This window comes from Nicotiana tomentosiformis, chromosome 8 (assembly GCF_000390325.3).
Source record: "Nicotiana tomentosiformis chromosome 8, ASM39032v3, whole genome shotgun sequence".
NCBI classification, from domain to species: domain Eukaryota; kingdom Viridiplantae; phylum Streptophyta; class Magnoliopsida; order Solanales; family Solanaceae; genus Nicotiana; species Nicotiana tomentosiformis.
The window spans coordinates 22,688,447-22,704,294 of record NC_090819.1 but is presented as its reverse complement, the minus strand read 5'-3'; the positions used below and the strand labels follow the sequence as shown (position 1 = coordinate 22,704,294).

At 35.7% G+C, this 15,848-nt stretch overlaps 1 protein-coding gene across 2 annotated transcripts; it reads right to left on the bottom strand.

Moving 5' to 3' along the window:
* Positions 1 to 13,408: 13,408 nt before the first annotated feature.
* LOC104115180 (transcription factor WRKY19-like) lies at positions 13,409 to 15,848 on the bottom strand. Of its 2 annotated transcripts, XM_070182169.1 has the most exons (4): positions 15,334 to 15,848; positions 15,215 to 15,270; positions 15,007 to 15,129; positions 13,409 to 14,210 (listed from the first exon to the last, which is right to left on the bottom strand). In XM_070182169.1, the coding sequence occupies exons 1-4, from the start codon at positions 15,556 to 15,558 to the stop codon at positions 13,649 to 13,651; spliced, it is 966 nt and encodes a 321-aa protein (XP_070038270.1). In that variant the 5' UTR covers positions 15,559 to 15,848; the 3' UTR covers positions 13,409 to 13,648. The 2 variants fall into 2 exon arrangements, with proteins under 2 accessions (XP_070038270.1, XP_009624057.1); XM_009625762.4 differs by having other exon boundaries at positions 15,215 to 15,840.

Genomic DNA, 15,848 nt, shown 5'->3' with positions numbered 1-15,848 from the left:
GCTCTGATATTAACAAATGTGGCCCTCTAGGTTGTATTGATTGTCTAGACTCAATTGTTAGGCTTCCTAAGGCAGCTTAATTAGTTGGTTTCTGCATTGAATTTGTTTGGTTTAGACTTGTCTGCGCAGCATTTTACATGATTAAAGTGTAACAGTAAATTTCGTGTCTAGAAAATAATCAAGACAAAGAAAAGATAAATGTAATAGTTAGTTGTATTTAATAATCAATGACCTCTGCTGCTCTACAGTCTGCAATTGGGCTTTGGTTCGGGCACCAAAACCCTCTTTTCAATCAACAACAACAACCAGATTCAGGGGTCGCATTTGACCCAATTCAGCTCATGGGTCTGTCGCTATTTAGTTCAAATTTCCTCTAATCTTTTATTATTTTCAACGAACTAATCCGTTCAATTTCTTAACCAATGTTATATGATGGATTTTTAAGCTTCAAACAGCTTCAATATCTAAAATCATCATGTAATTTAAGGATTCAAATCAAGAACAAACCCCATAACTTTAAGCAAATCCACTTCACCAAATCCATTAAAATGACATCAAATAAATGTGACGATATATAATGATTGAGTGAAGTTGCACAAAAGATGATGATAATAATTAATAGTAATAATAATAATAATAATAATAGCATCCAGTCGTGTACTAACGTGCTATCTAGAATTTTCTCTCTGCGCATGCTAGGGTGAACTCCTAAGTTGAGGGTATTCCGAAAATAACCTATTTGCCTTATTGAAGGTAGGTATAAGGTTTGCGTACACACTACTCTCCCCATACCCAATTTTTTTTTTTTTTTGTTGTTGTTGCATGCTAGGGTGAACTAACGTGCGCTGGTTGCCGAAAATGTCTAGAGGGCGACCATCCTAAGTGAACAAGCCGGTGGTAGAATGCGGCGATAATCCTGAAAGAGGCACTAGGTGTCGGAAATGTGGGGATCCAGGCGATGAAATCCCCAATTCCAATCGCGAAACCTCCCCTAGCCCTAAGACTTAAGGTCCGATGCAGGCAGTTGTGGTAATGCCAGAGAGAGCTCCAAATAACACAGTAGAAACTCCACAAGCCGACATCAATTTTGGATCCAGCAGTTTTGATAATAAGCAGAAAGGAACGGAAGTGGATGGCACAAAGGGGGAACGACAGAACTTGGATCCAATGACACTGGTGGTGGATGCACCCAAGTAAGTAGACCCAGTTCAAGCTCCAGAAGTGCCAAAAATGCGGGCAAAACTATTTACTGAGATCAAGTTAGATGCTAGGGCAAGGGAATTGAACTATATTGCCCCGATCATTGTAGAAGGGAAAAAAGTTTCTCAACTGCAGCAAAAGGAAGTGGAGAGGGAAACTGCAAACTAGAAGCATGCTCTGATCTTATACGTATTAGGCAGCTCACCATCTAGTGCAACGGTTCATAGCAAGCAATTGGAGGTACATCACACAACTAAAAGTATACTACCATAATAATGGATATTTCTTAGTGAAATTTAACAACATTGAGGAAAGGGATGAAGTTCTCTACTCGGGCCACTGATGCTGAATAATTGGCCAATAATCACTAAATTATGGAGGGGTGACTTTAATTTCAATCAAGAGATGATTAGGGTGATTCCATTATGGGTAAAAATGCCTAATCTCCCCCTAAACTGTTGTAGCATTGACTCACTAAGTAGAATTGGCAGCATACTGGGAAACTAATTTATACAGATGCCTGTACTACCACAACTGAGAGAATTTTCTATGCACAAATGTTAATTGAAATGGATGTCGTAACCCCTACCTAGCAGCATTAAGGCCATGGATCTTAGTGGTAAATTTTTTGATCAGGAGATACTCTATGACTGGAAGCCATTGTATAGTAACACTTGCTTGCAAGTAGGACACAGTTGTCAAGAGCCTCCTCTAAGGCAGAAAACACCCGCAAAAACAATAAAGTAACAAACTACATAGGTACAAAAGGAACCATCAATGAAGGTCAATAAAAAAGCTGTCAATTAAGGGGAAACTAAGCAAATGGCAACAACTGAAGGACAACAAAGGGGCCCTCATAAACACAATGATGGTTGGAAGGAAATAAGAGGAAACCAGCTAGTAAGGGGGAACATAGAAGTATGCAGGAACATAGCCTCCAAGCTACAAATAGTTTCAGTCCGTTGTGTGTGCAAGACAGTAGCATACAACCAGAAGTTGAATTTGATAGTGGCCAATGTAGTCGAGGTGGTAAGATGGTAAAGGCCCCTGATCCAAACCAAGCCCAATGAAACTCATCACTTTGAATGTCAGAGGATCGAATAAAGTCTATAAGCAGACTGAGTTAATGAAGTTTATTTTGATGAATAAAGTAGGAATTATAGCTATACTAGAACATAGAGTACAAGCTCAATATGCCAAGCAAGTGATCATGAAAATAGCATATTGCTGGGACTGGCATGCAAACTACTCAGATGCAGGAAGAGGTAGAATATGGGTACTATGGAACTCCAAAGATGTTGAATTCAAGCCACTCAGCACTCACAACCAACTGATTCATGGAATTGTAAAAGTAAAAGCTACAAATATGCTGCTCCACCTCACAGTGGTATATGAATTACACACAGTAGCAGATAAAAGAGAAACGTGGGATAATTTAAGGAATCGTGAACAACACCAACAAGGACCTTGGCTAATTATGGGAGATTTTAACTCTATAAGAGTCATGGATGATAGGATTGGCGGAAACCCTGTCCAACAAGCAGAGGTGATTGACTTCAATAGTTTCATGATGGATAATAATATGATTGAGATGAAAAAAGTCGAAAGGACATCATCTAGCACAGCATCCTGAGTTCCTACCAATTGTGGAAAAAATATGGACTGAACAAAGGGGTTAACCAGGGACACAAGGAATCTGGCTAAAGTTCCAAAGCATCAAAGTCCAATTGAAAAGGCTGAACGCAAAAGAATTTTTCAAGACAGATGAAAAAGTAGACCAATATAAGAAGTTGCTGCAAGAAATACAACATCAGATGGAGGATCTTTCACACCAGCAAACACTGTTTGATCAAGAAAAAAACTTAAGGGGATAGCCTGAAAAATGGGTACTGGTCCAAGAGAACATCCTAACACATAAGTCAAGAATTCAATGGCTACATCTAGGTGACTCAAACAATGCCTACTTCTTTACCAGTATGAAGAACATAGTAGCACAAAACTAGATAAGAAGATTAAATACTCTAAATGGCTACATAACTCAAACTAAGGTAGAGATTGAGACTGAAATAAATAACTTCTATCATAAGCTACAGGAATCCTCTACTCCCTACTTGCCCAGAATACAACAAAATATAATGAAAGAGAGTAACAGACTCAATAGGGGTTAGCAACTACTATTCATTACCCCTGTAAGCAGAGATGAATTATTCAATGCTACTAGGGGTATTGATGATCAAAAAGCCCCAAGATGTGATGGTTTCAACTCATGCTTCTTCAAGAAAAGATGGGATATTGTGGGGAAGGATATTACATCGGCAGTGATTGAATTGTATACATCAAGCTCCCGACAACACTTGAATACGGAACTCGAGACATGTCTTTCTTTTCATTTTTAGTCTTGGGACACATTTCAAGACCTAAAGTTTCACCTCTCGCTATAGGAGTGTCCATGGATTTGAAGCTATTCATAGGAAAACGCTCCAAAATTTTCTTTATATATGTTTTTTTAAGATAGACTCAATAACTTTTTGGAACGTTCTCTTTGGATCTTAACTCCAAGGATATAGTTTGCCTCACCCATATCTTTGATGTCAATGACTTTGAAAGCCATGACTTGATAGTATTCAAATACTCCAAATTATTTTCGGCCAATAAAATATTATCTACGTAAAGAGAAAGAATTACAAATATCCCATTGGACTTCTTCACATAAATGCAATGGTTTTCATTGTTCATAGTGAAATCATACAAGTCACCTACTTGTGAAATATCAAATACCATTGCCTTAAAGATTGCTTCAGGCCATAAATATATCTTTTCAATTTACAGACCTTCTTTTCTTGACCATTAACGATGAAGCCTACAGGTTGTTCCATATAAATTTCTTCGTTTAGCTCTCCATTGAGAAAAGTTGTCTTCACGTCCATTTGGTGTAATTCCAAATCCAAACGTGCAACAATAGCCAAAAGTAAGAGAATTGAGGTAAACTTCACAACTGGTAAAAATATTTTCTCGTAGTCTATTTCAGCTTCTTGATTAAATCTTTTTGCCACCAATCATGCCTTGTATCTTTCTATTGGCCCATCCGCTTTGCGTTTAACTTTGAGAACCCATTCGCTCTCAATGGATCTATACCCAGTCGGAAGGTCAACTAGATTCCAGACTTTGTTGGTTTTCATGACTCTAATTCTTTATTCATTGCTTTCATCCACTCGTCTTTCCCAGGGCTCAATAAAGCCTCAATCACAGACTATAGCTCATCCATTTATGTGGAAAATATCAAGAAAATGTAATCTTCAATCTTATAAGTATGTTTGGGTATATTTTTTTTGGTACTCTTTCGAAGTTGAAATTCATATTCGTTAGAAGGATTTTGGGATTGAGAACTCCTACTCCCACTCGGATCAAGAACAAGATCCTGATCAATTTGATTATCAACTATGTCAGAAGACACTTGCTAACTATCTGAGTTCAACATTTCATAAAAAGGCTCTCCATTTTTTACCTCGCCCTTCTTTGGGAAAATCATTTTCTAGAAATGTGACATCTCATGATTCAATCCCAGTAATACTTCTATCCTCTAATTCACCAATGAACACATACCCTTTGGAGTGTTCTGAATCTAGTTCAAACTAAAGTTCAATCTAAGTAACACTTCTCAGTAATTGGAGATTTACGAACACATACTAAAGTTCAAACTGAAATCTAAATCTAGAAGAACAGATACAGAGACTAAGTTTCGTCGAATCTCTGGAACATATAGGATATCATGAAACATCAAATATCGGCCACCACACATGTCTATTCTGCAAGTGCCTATCTCTTTAACTTCAAGCTTTGCATTATTTCCCACATATACATGCCTTGATCTAGGTGAAACTCGACGAAACTATATAAACGCGTCTTTATCACGGCTCACATGGTCGGTGGCCCCTGAGTCTACAATCTACACAGGATAAGTTCACTTAGTAAAACAGTGCTAGAAACATATATAACACTTAGATATGTGTTTTGAAATGCTACTTTTTTTTTTGGCTCAATGCACTCACGAGCAAAATACCATAGAACTTGGCAATTGTAGCACTTCATCTTACTCTTGTCTTTCTTCTTGTAGAACCGTTTTTCTCTTGAAATTGGCTTGTTTCTTTTCTTGGAGGATCCTTCCCCGGTCTCCTTACCCTTTCTGTTATTTTTCCAGTTTCTCTTGCACTTAAAGCTTGAACTCTTTGTATCACTTGATTCTGCCACAAAGGCACTAGGTATAGCTTTAGTAGTACCAAGTCGCTCGTCTTCAAGCTCCACATGACGAGCAACATTAGCAAAAGTTTTGATGCTATCATTGTGGGTCAAGTTAATATTCAGATGTTCTCAATTATTGGGAAGAGACTAAATCACTACTTGAACCTGCTGCTTATCAAAAAGAACATGGCCAACACTTTTGAGCTGAGCAATCATATTTGACATCACCCTTAGATGTTTCTTGACACTATGATCATGACATTTTTTGTACGTGTCAAACTTGATTGTCCACTGTTTAAGGCGAGTCATAGTTGTACCGCCATATGCCTCTCTTAAATGTGCCCACATGACTTGAGCAGTAGGATATTGCTCACATTCGTAGATGAGATTATCAATAACTGAACTTACAATAATTTCACGTGCAGTGAAATCTTTCTTTTTTTAAATATTGTAAGTTTCCAAATCCCTCCTATGTTGGACAGTGTTACCCTCCTGTGGGTGACTCATAACATGGTTAATACTTTCAAGAGCATCTTGCTCTTTGAGCACATACCACATCTTACGACTACAGATATCGTAATTTTTACCATTTAGTTTGTGACCCGTGTTCAAGTCAGCAATGATACTTTTCGATGTCATGTCTGTTATTAGAGATAATATTACAAGTTTAACTCTTCGGTCAGTTTATGTAATTTATGCATGTGATTACGCACTCAAGCAAATTAACTATAATATTAATTCTACATTTAGTATAGAATCAAAAGGTCACTACATTTTCATTCTTCATATATATTTAAATATTTTAATTAATATTAAAATCACTTCTTAGTGTGTACTTCATTTCAAGTCTTAATTTATTACAAAATAAAATATAGATAATATATGTAACTAGTGAGACAAACAACACGATCAAATTTCATTAAAATAAAACACACAATAACTATTTATATGTTTGCTAGGACATACGTATACCAATTGAATACTAACTCTTGCACATATACGCTAAAAGGTGCACTAGGCTAAATATCATGATAAATCTCTGTGAAAACTTCACCCCAATGCTCTCGAAGAGAGTCCGCTAAAGTAGCTAATACTTCTCAATCAGTAATCTATATGTAATTAGACAACTAAACTCTTTTTAAATGAAAAATGTGTACATGTTCAGGAATGGAAGCATCATGGCCCGTTTTAAATTCCTTAAACTCCCTAAATTTCTTTTCTCCTTTCCTTCTTTCAGCCCGTCGATCCCTAAACTCATTTTGCCTTGCTCTTAGGACATTCCTGATGATTTCAAACTCCGAGTCTGAATTATTACAGAAATAAGTCTTGCAACGACGTATCCTTCTACGTTGTCCCTTTCCTCGACTTCGAAAACTCTCACTTGGAGTAACTCGAACTTGTCCCTATTCAGCCATGTCTGAAATAGGACCAAGGAAACAGTAAGTATGGCTACAAGCATTCAATGTAACAACATATATCACACATGCTTGTAGAAAGATATCAATTGAGGGATTAGGACTAAACTAATTTTTAACATTGTGAAACAGTGAGTTGAAATTAGACCAAACCTCTATATATTATTAGAGACCGAGTAAGAAAAACAGAAAGCATGCACAGTAAAACTGCATATAATTCTTCTTAATAGTTTATACTTTGTAACTATTCAATTTTCTAATGTATGACTATCCAATAAATCAATGCATAACACTGCACATATCCCATTATGTGCACTTTCAAAAATTGACAAGGGTCCAATTTAATCAAAAGAAGAAATTTGTCCTCTGTGTCCTTGCAATTTGGGATTAAACAATAAATATCTATCTAGGCTAAAGTTATTTGTCTCCGGAATGTATGACCAATGTTGGAGTTTTTAAGACAAAGTAGTAGTATGACTTTTGAACATGATAACTCTCAATTAATGTTCCAATTTTACCAAGAGTCAATTCAAAATTTTATCACAAACGGCCTTAAAGAAAATTGACAAAATATGGAGAAGAGATTTGTTGGGAACCAAATATAAAGGACTCATAAGATTTTGAAACCCTCCATTATCAACAAAAGGAGACAATGAATAACATATACAATCCATCCAAATTTTGACGCTTCATTCATGTTTTAACAGATATATCATGAAGCTTCAGTCATGTTTCAAGTAAAGAGCAAGATTCTGACGGTTAACAGATATATCATGAAGCAAACTGAAAAATTCCACCCTTAATTCAAAAAACAACACAGAACACATAATACATGTTCAAAAAATGTTATTCAATAAACATGTTCTAGACTAGGAAGCAATTAAACGATGCTCTGATGCCATTGTTAATCTTAATTAAGGAGCAAGAACAACATATTGTGTGTACCTTGTTATACGCAGTGAAAATTGTTGTACTTGCTACCAAGATAATTACCCCAAATCTACTTTGAATCACTAGGAAACAAAGTTTATTTCACAAACTAAAGTCTTTACTCTCTTGTTACGTGTGTTTTGTTGGGAGAAATAGAGAAAGTTATTCTTAGTTGGAGAATTCTTCTACAGGAGAGATATATAAAATAGGAATAGAGAAAGAATTACCGATGAAAATCACCACTACACATTCTCACATCTCTTAATAACGCACGGTAGTTTTTTTAGGATTTATAAAAACCCTCATTAGTAACCTCTTTACGTTTAATCTATTCTAAAACGGGTCGGGTCCGTCCACATGGGCGACCCGCGACACAAACCTAATATCCAATAGATTAGAAAGTGAACTTTGCATCAGAGAATGAGGAAGAAGAAAACAAGATTCTTATGGTTTGTATTGATATAACCATATGCCAAGTGATTTATGGTTTGTGGATAGTAGTTTTTCAAATCATATGTGTAATGATCCATCCGGTCGTTTTGAGCATTTGCATTCTGTTCAACTGTTTGAAGTTTTAAGTAGCTTCATATGATGTATTATGACTTGTGCGAATCGTCGGTTTTGGTTTTCAGGTGCCTCGGAATGAATTTGGAGGAATGAATCTCATATTACAAGCTTTAAGTTGGAAGAGTTGACCAAGTTTGACTTTTGTGTATTTGGCCTCGGATTGGAGTTTTGATGATTCTGGTAGGTCCGGATGGTGATTTTGGACTTGGGCGTATACTCGTAATTTCGTTTGGATGTTTCAAGAAGGTTTTAGCACTATTTGGCGAAAGTTACAAATTTAAAGGTTTGGAATGTTCATAAGTTAGACCGGGAGTTGACTTCGATGTTATTGGATTTGGATTGTGCTTTTGAGAGTTGGAATAGGTTCATTAGGTCATTTGGAACTTGTGTGTAAAATTTGAGATCATTACGAGTTGATTTGATATGGTCCGGCACGAGTTTTGGAAGTTGAAAGTTCAAAAGTTCATAAAGTTTGATTTGAGGTGCAATTCATGATTTTGATATTGCTATGTGAGATTTGACGCCTCGAGTAGGTTCATGTTATATTTTGATACTTTTTGGCATGATTTCACAGGGTCCTGAGGGGTTTGGGTGTGTTTTGGATCATTGGTTAAGAGACTAGTTGAGTTATGAAATTTGGAGTTTGACCACGGTCAATATCGGGTCAAGACGACCTCTTTTCAGTATTTTGAGTGCGTGAGCAGTTCCGTATCATATTTTATAATTTAAATGCATATATGATGTGTGTCCGAAAGGTTCCGGATGCGTTTCAGGGTGGTTTCGGATTGTTTCGGTGAAGTTTGGGTTTGCTAGCGGTGGTACTTCGTAATTTCGAACTTTTTGTTGCAATTGGGAACTACTGCATTTGCGAACATCTGGTTGCAATTGTGAACCTTGATTGCAATTGCGAACTTGTGGTCGCAATTGCGAACAATCCGCAATTGCAAACTTTCGGTCGCAAATGTGACATCTGCATATGGGTTAAGAGTTAGAATTTCGGGATTTTAGCTCATTCTTTCATATTTTGAACCCTAGGCTCGAATTTGGGAGATTTTGCAGATAATTTTCACCACATGGATTGGGTTAATTATTTTCAACTCGATTTTGATTATATTCCATGATTCCATCTTCGATTTTGGCATTTTATTAATAATTTCAAAAGAGAAATTGGGGGGTTTTGTCTAAATTTTTCTAAATTGATTAATTGAGTTTTGAACATCGATTCGGAGTTGGATTTGAATGGAATTATTATGGTTGGACTCATATTCGAATGAGTTGTCGGAATTTGTAAGTTTTGTCGGGTTCCGAGGTACGGGTCCGAGTTTGACTTTTTGGTTGACTTTGAGTAAATGTGCGAAGATTCGACCTTTATCATTTGGGATTGCTTCCTATGACATTATTTGATGATTTTGAGTTACTTTTGGCTAGTTTTGAGCCGTACGGAGGATGATTTGAGCGGGATGGCACTTCTAGTATATCGATTTGACTTATTTGAGGTAATTGTCTTGCCTAACTTTGTTGGAAGAATTTTTTCTACTAATTGATAATGTTTGCTACATGCAGAGATGATGCATATATGAGGTGACGTACGTATATACATGTACCAGGGTTAATCATGCTCGGGGGTAAATTATACGATTAATTGTGCCTTATAGAATCATATGACCTCCTTGTTTCATGTATTCTTTGACTTTTAGATTACTATGAATATGTAATTAAAGGCTAGAAATCATGATTTAGATTATTATAATTTGATTGAAATTTGACGGACTTTTGTGAAATTATTGATGCGCTAAATCTGATCATTATTATACTTAATCACAAATACATCGCTACGACTGTTATTCTTGAGATATTGGATTCTATACTTGAGTTGAAGATCATCTTTAAGACTTGTTAAAATACTTGAATAATAAGGTTTTTTGAGGTTTATTGAATTGTTATTGGCTTGAAAGCCGTGATTGATGTTCATTTGAAATAATCACTTAATCACTTTCCTCGATGTGATTCATGCTTCCTATCTAGCTTGTTAGTGATATACATGTTCTTGATGAGGAAGAGTGTAAAGCACGAAGGGTGATGACGTGCCATTGCATATACATTATCATGTGAGGAAGAGTATAAAGCATGAAGGGTGATGTCGTGCTATTTCATTTACATTATCATATGAGGATGAGAGTAAAAGTACAAAGGGTGATGCCGTGCCATTTTATTTATATTATCATATTTTTATTTACATTATCATATGAGGATAAGAGTAAAAGCATGAAGGGTGATGCCGTGCCATTTTATTTACATTATCATGTGAGGATGAGAGTAAAAGCAAGAAGGGTGATGTCATGCCATTTATTATATTATCATGTGTTCATGGCTTCTGTACAGGCGAGGACGAAATACATGCATTATGTGATGATATCTTTTCCTTATGAATACATTCATGCCTTTATCTTAAGTTGTTACTGTTGCACCTATATTTTCTATGTGATTTGTCATTATTGTTCTGTCTTTTTCCTATATCTCAATTGTTGTTGTGTTGTTCGTGCCTTCTATCTGTTTAACTTGCAAATATCATGTTTTTCTTCTTGTTTGTCATATTTATATCTGTGTCGTTTCTCATTTGTGGCACTTTCGTATAAGCCTTCTACTGATGTTAGTTACTCATACCTTCTATTTGTTTAGCTTATAAAGATCATGTTCATGGCTATTATATTTACACATAAGCCTTCTACCATGTTGGCTTAGTAAAATTTATGATCCTCTATCTTAAACGCTATCATTACTCATATGCCTTCTATATAGTCTATTATTGTTGCCTATATGCACTGCATTGCTCGTTATTGCTTCTTGTGTATCTCCCACTTTATCATTATTGTTATTGACATTTCTTCCATCTAGTTAGTACTGTTATACGTATGCTCGGTGAGGAAGAGATAGTTGCACGAAGGGTGTTGCCGTGCCAATTGATTTGACCTACATTCATATATTTGGTGAGGATGAGATAAATGAACGAAGGGTGTTACCGTGCCACTTGATTTGATATCTTGAGTATATTTCTCACACCATGAAAGTTATAAATTTACTGCCGTGATTTCTTCTCGTAATCATTTACTGCTTCGCATAGTTATTTTCTTGTACTTTTATCTGTTATGTTGTAGAACTGTTTCTATTGCTAGTATACTGCACAGGTTATAATAGTGAGTAAAAAGCCTCGTCACTACTTCAATGAGGTTAGAAAATATACTTACTGGGTACATGGAGTCGGTTGTACTCATACTAAACTTCTACACCTTGCGTGCAGATTTTGAAGCTAGAGTCGTTGTGTATGGCGGGAGCTGGTATTGAAGATGTACCTGCGTTCCGATTACAGCTGCCACTTGTCCTTAGTAGCTTTAGATTTTGCAAATTTGATTATGTAAACTTCAAGAAGATGATGCATTTATTCGTACCAGCTTCTGTAAATTTGAAGTCATAGAAGCTCATGATTTGTACTACCGATCCTTGGGTTATTGTATAAATGTTTAGATAATTCTTCATTGTTTTCTTATAAATCTCATTTGGGTTGTATTGATTGTTAGTTGGCTTACCTAGCGGGTCGAGTTAAGTGCCATCATGACTAGTAGATTTTGGATCGTGACAATATGACAGACACCAAATCTTTGTTCCGGGAGTTTGATGAGACGCAAAAGATAAAAGTGCAGCTTGGCAACAAAAAAGAGATGCAGGTTAAGGAAAAGATACAATGAGTGTCAACGCTAGCCATGGCAAAATAAAAATCCTGGATAATGCTCAATTTATGCCTAATTTAGGATAAAATTTATTGAGCATTAGACAATTAATGGCAAGTGATGTTCTATTTTGTTTTATGTAACTACTTGTGTCATTGCAAACAAAAAATCAGGCAAAAAGATTACTGCAAACAAGTTGTTTCCGTTGGATGTTTCTAATATGTAGAACTTCTCTCTCGCTGCAAGTGCAAAGGATGACTCAAATTTATGGCATTTGAGGTACGAGCATCTCAACACAAATATTATGAAATTGCTCAAGGACAAAGGTATGATTTTTGGTCTACCTATAATTGGCTCTCTTAATTTATGTGATGGGTGCATTTATTGGAAACAAATAAGGATCGGAACTCTTTTTCCGTTTGAAAAGTATGGACATCTTCTACAAGTTTAGAATTAATACATGCTGACTTATGTGGCCCTATGCAAACTAAGTCCTTAGGTGGGAGACGTTATTTCATGTTGTTTACTGACGATTATAATCACATAAGTTGGAGTATTTACTGGAAAATACGTCGGAAACTTTTGAGAAGTTCCATAAATTTAAGGCCTTGTTGGAGAATCAAAATGGCAGCCATATTAAATGGTCTTGCACATACAAAGAAATAGAGACAAGAAGCGTAGCATTAAAACTTACAACAACAAGAACAACAACAACAACAATCCAGTAGTGGGGTCTGGGGAGGGTAGTGTGTATGCAGACTTTACCCCTACCCTGGGGTAGAGAGGCTGTTTCCGATTAGACCCTCAGCTCCCTCCCTCCAAGAACTCCCCACCTTGCTCTTGGGGTGACTCGAACTCACAAGTTCTTGATTGGAAGTGGATGGTGCTCACCAATAGAGCAACAAACTTTTTTAAAACTTAAAAGAGACCAAATGTAAGTCATTTACAGAGTTTTGGTTGTGTTGCTTATGTTTTGGTTAATTTTCAAGCTCGTCAAATTGCTTGATGAAAAATCTCAAAAAAACATTTTTATTGGTTATTGTTTTCAATCCAAAGCATATACCATTGTATAAACCTCTTAATGGTAAGATCTCAATTAGAAGGGATGTATAATTGATAAAAATTCAAACTGGATTGGAGTATAAAAACAGGTGCAAAAAGAGATTCTTATGCCTCTTGGGATCTTTTAAGATGCCAAGAGGTTGTCAATTTGCTCTTATTATTTCATATCACATAAATTATGGAGAAACAGATGAAAAAGAAGAATAACAGAAAGCAATGGCGGAAGAGATGAAATCTTTTGTAAAGAATGAAATATGAGAGATAGTGAAGTTACCACAAGGAAAAAGTTCAAATGGCTTGAAGTGAATGTTCAAGACAAAGTTTGCAACAGATGGGAGCCTACAGAATCTAATATAAGATCACATGTTACAAAATTGATCATCCACTCTACAAAATGGCAAATTAAAGACTGAAGTTGGTGTCGAAATGTGACCCAATTCTAGGTCATAAGTTCAAATTTTAGGTGCGACAATATTCTTGTATAAACCAGATACCGCCACTACTCTCAGATTAGGCGAAAAATTCAGAAATGTCAATCATCAGGCTAGGATCAATAGTATCAACTTCATCATCCACTGATAAATCCCAGTACCCACAAAATGGCGAATTAATTACTGAAGTTGGTGTCGAAATAAAATCAGTACGACCCAATTTTGAGCTCTGAAGAATCTGGTCCAATTCAAACTCCTCCTCTTGGGTAGGCAACAATGACAAGTGCAAGGATTCTGAGGTTATTGGAGATGTAAATGGCTCCATTGAATTGGCAAAGAATTGGGCATTTGCACTTTCTGATTTTGGTGGTGTGAAAGGAAACTCTTCTTCTTTGATAATATTCAAATTTTCAACTTTTTGATTCCCCACTTTCTGTTTCTGTTTCTGTAGCTGATACTGATTCTTGTTAGTATAATTTGCCTTTTGGGTTTCTTCTGAAATGTCTACTGATTGTGAGGCTTTGCAACTGTGCTTTCCTTTATATGTGACCTCAAAGACTAGAGGGTCTTCATCTGATTGTTGGACTTGTTTTATTGCTAAGCAGCCCTGTGTATTCTTGTGAGTGCATCTGTAATAAGCCCTGCAATTCCAAAGTAAAATTCTTTTTAGATATACATTTCCAAAATCTATTTTCAGTTAAGCAATTTCTTGTACCATTCCCTAGTATATACAACAACGACAACAAACCTAGTGTAATCTCATAAGTAGGGGTATGGGGAAGATAGTATGTACATAGCCTTTACCCCTACTTTATGTAGGTAGAGAAACTGTTTTCGGTAAACCCTCGACTTCAAACAAGCATGCAAATCACGACAATATAGAGAAGAAATGATTATATACTTAAAACTAATTAATTAGCCACATTCGTGATTGTGTAGCACCATGAATTTTCTTAAGAAAAACTCTTCTTCTTGCTCTATAGACATAGTTTGAATATATCTTAGGTGTATAATATGTAATAACCTGAGTTTCTAAAATGAAAAGATGTGACAATTTTAAAGGCTGTCTACATATTTGGAAATCCTTCGGGCCCAAAAGTTGAATTGTTGTAAATTTAAGGACATTCTTCTTTTGAATATTCAAAAAGGTAAAAACTATCACCACCTAACAAAAGTGAAAAAAAATGAACTTTAGGCCTGTATAAGTGATATTAACTTGACTTAACAAATATTTCTTCTTCAACTTAAAGTTGGTAATAAGTGAAGTGTAACTAACATTCCATAAAAAGATAAAACTGAGGAATATATTGGGAACACAATTCTCCCCGGACCAAAGTTGTTATTACTGTTGTATATTCAAAACACAAATTAAGGGTTAAATGCAAATTATGTTATCTAAAAAAAAGTAACAGAAGGAAAAGGAATAGGTTTTTTCACCTGGGAAAATTTGCTCCTAAAATATCTTTCTGGCCATATTTTCTCCAACTATAGCCATCATCATGATTAAGATCTTCTATCCCAGATATCCTAACTTGCTTACTCCATTGCTGCAATAACTTTCTGCAAATCCAACAAATTTAGAAAAAAATCCAATGCTTTAATTTCAAGAAATCATAGAAAATGGTTTAGTGAGGCCTAAATTCACCTTTTTTTAAAGACCATATTTTTGCCTTGATCCCTTGAATAATCCAAGTCAGAACCCTCACTCTTTGGACTTTTACCAAGAGTGGAAGTAGGAATTCCAAATTTGCTAACTCCAAGTACTGAAATTGATGAACAACAACAAGGGTCTCTAATTACATTAACAGCCTTCAAATTCAGAATTGACAATGATTTGTCAAGGGAGGAAAGTATTTTTTCAAGTAGTAAATCACATTCCTCTGGTGAAGCCAAAGGATCAATCTTGCTTTTTAGCCTGTTTACAAGCTCCAACCCCTGGGTAAGCTCAGTGATCAGAGTCATTTTTTCCCAAGCTTTAACTTTCTCCATTTGGGTATTAACAAAAGTGCATAAACTTACAATATTTTTTTATGAGAAAAGTTATGCCAAAGGCAACACTAAATGGAGTGTACAAAAACAAGAAAATATGTAAAAGGTTCAAATGGCAAATGAGTATTTGAGATTACTGAGCTTTATAAGGATGACAAATATTGGTTCATTAAATGACAAGAAATAAGAAAGTAAAAGAGAAGTGAAGGTTCTATGTAACTACATAAAGGCTCTGTTATTATTGCAAAAAAAAACTATGGAAGGATAGGTGATATATAGAGGAAAAGATG

Excerpts from the sequence above, each read along its gene's own strand:
- LOC104115180 (XM_009625762.4), bottom strand. The coding sequence starts at position 15,558 with ATGGAGAAAGTTAAAGCTTGGGAAAAAATGACTCTGATCACTGAGCTT. Across the intron at positions 15,130-15,214 it reads AATATGGTCTTTAAAAAAAG|AAAGTTATTGCAGCAATGGA; the intron begins GTGAATTTAGGC and ends TTGGATTTGCAG. Across the intron at positions 14,211-15,006 it reads TTAGGAGCAAATTTTCCCAG|GGCTTATTACAGATGCACTC; the intron begins GTGAAAAAACCT and ends TTGGAATTGCAG.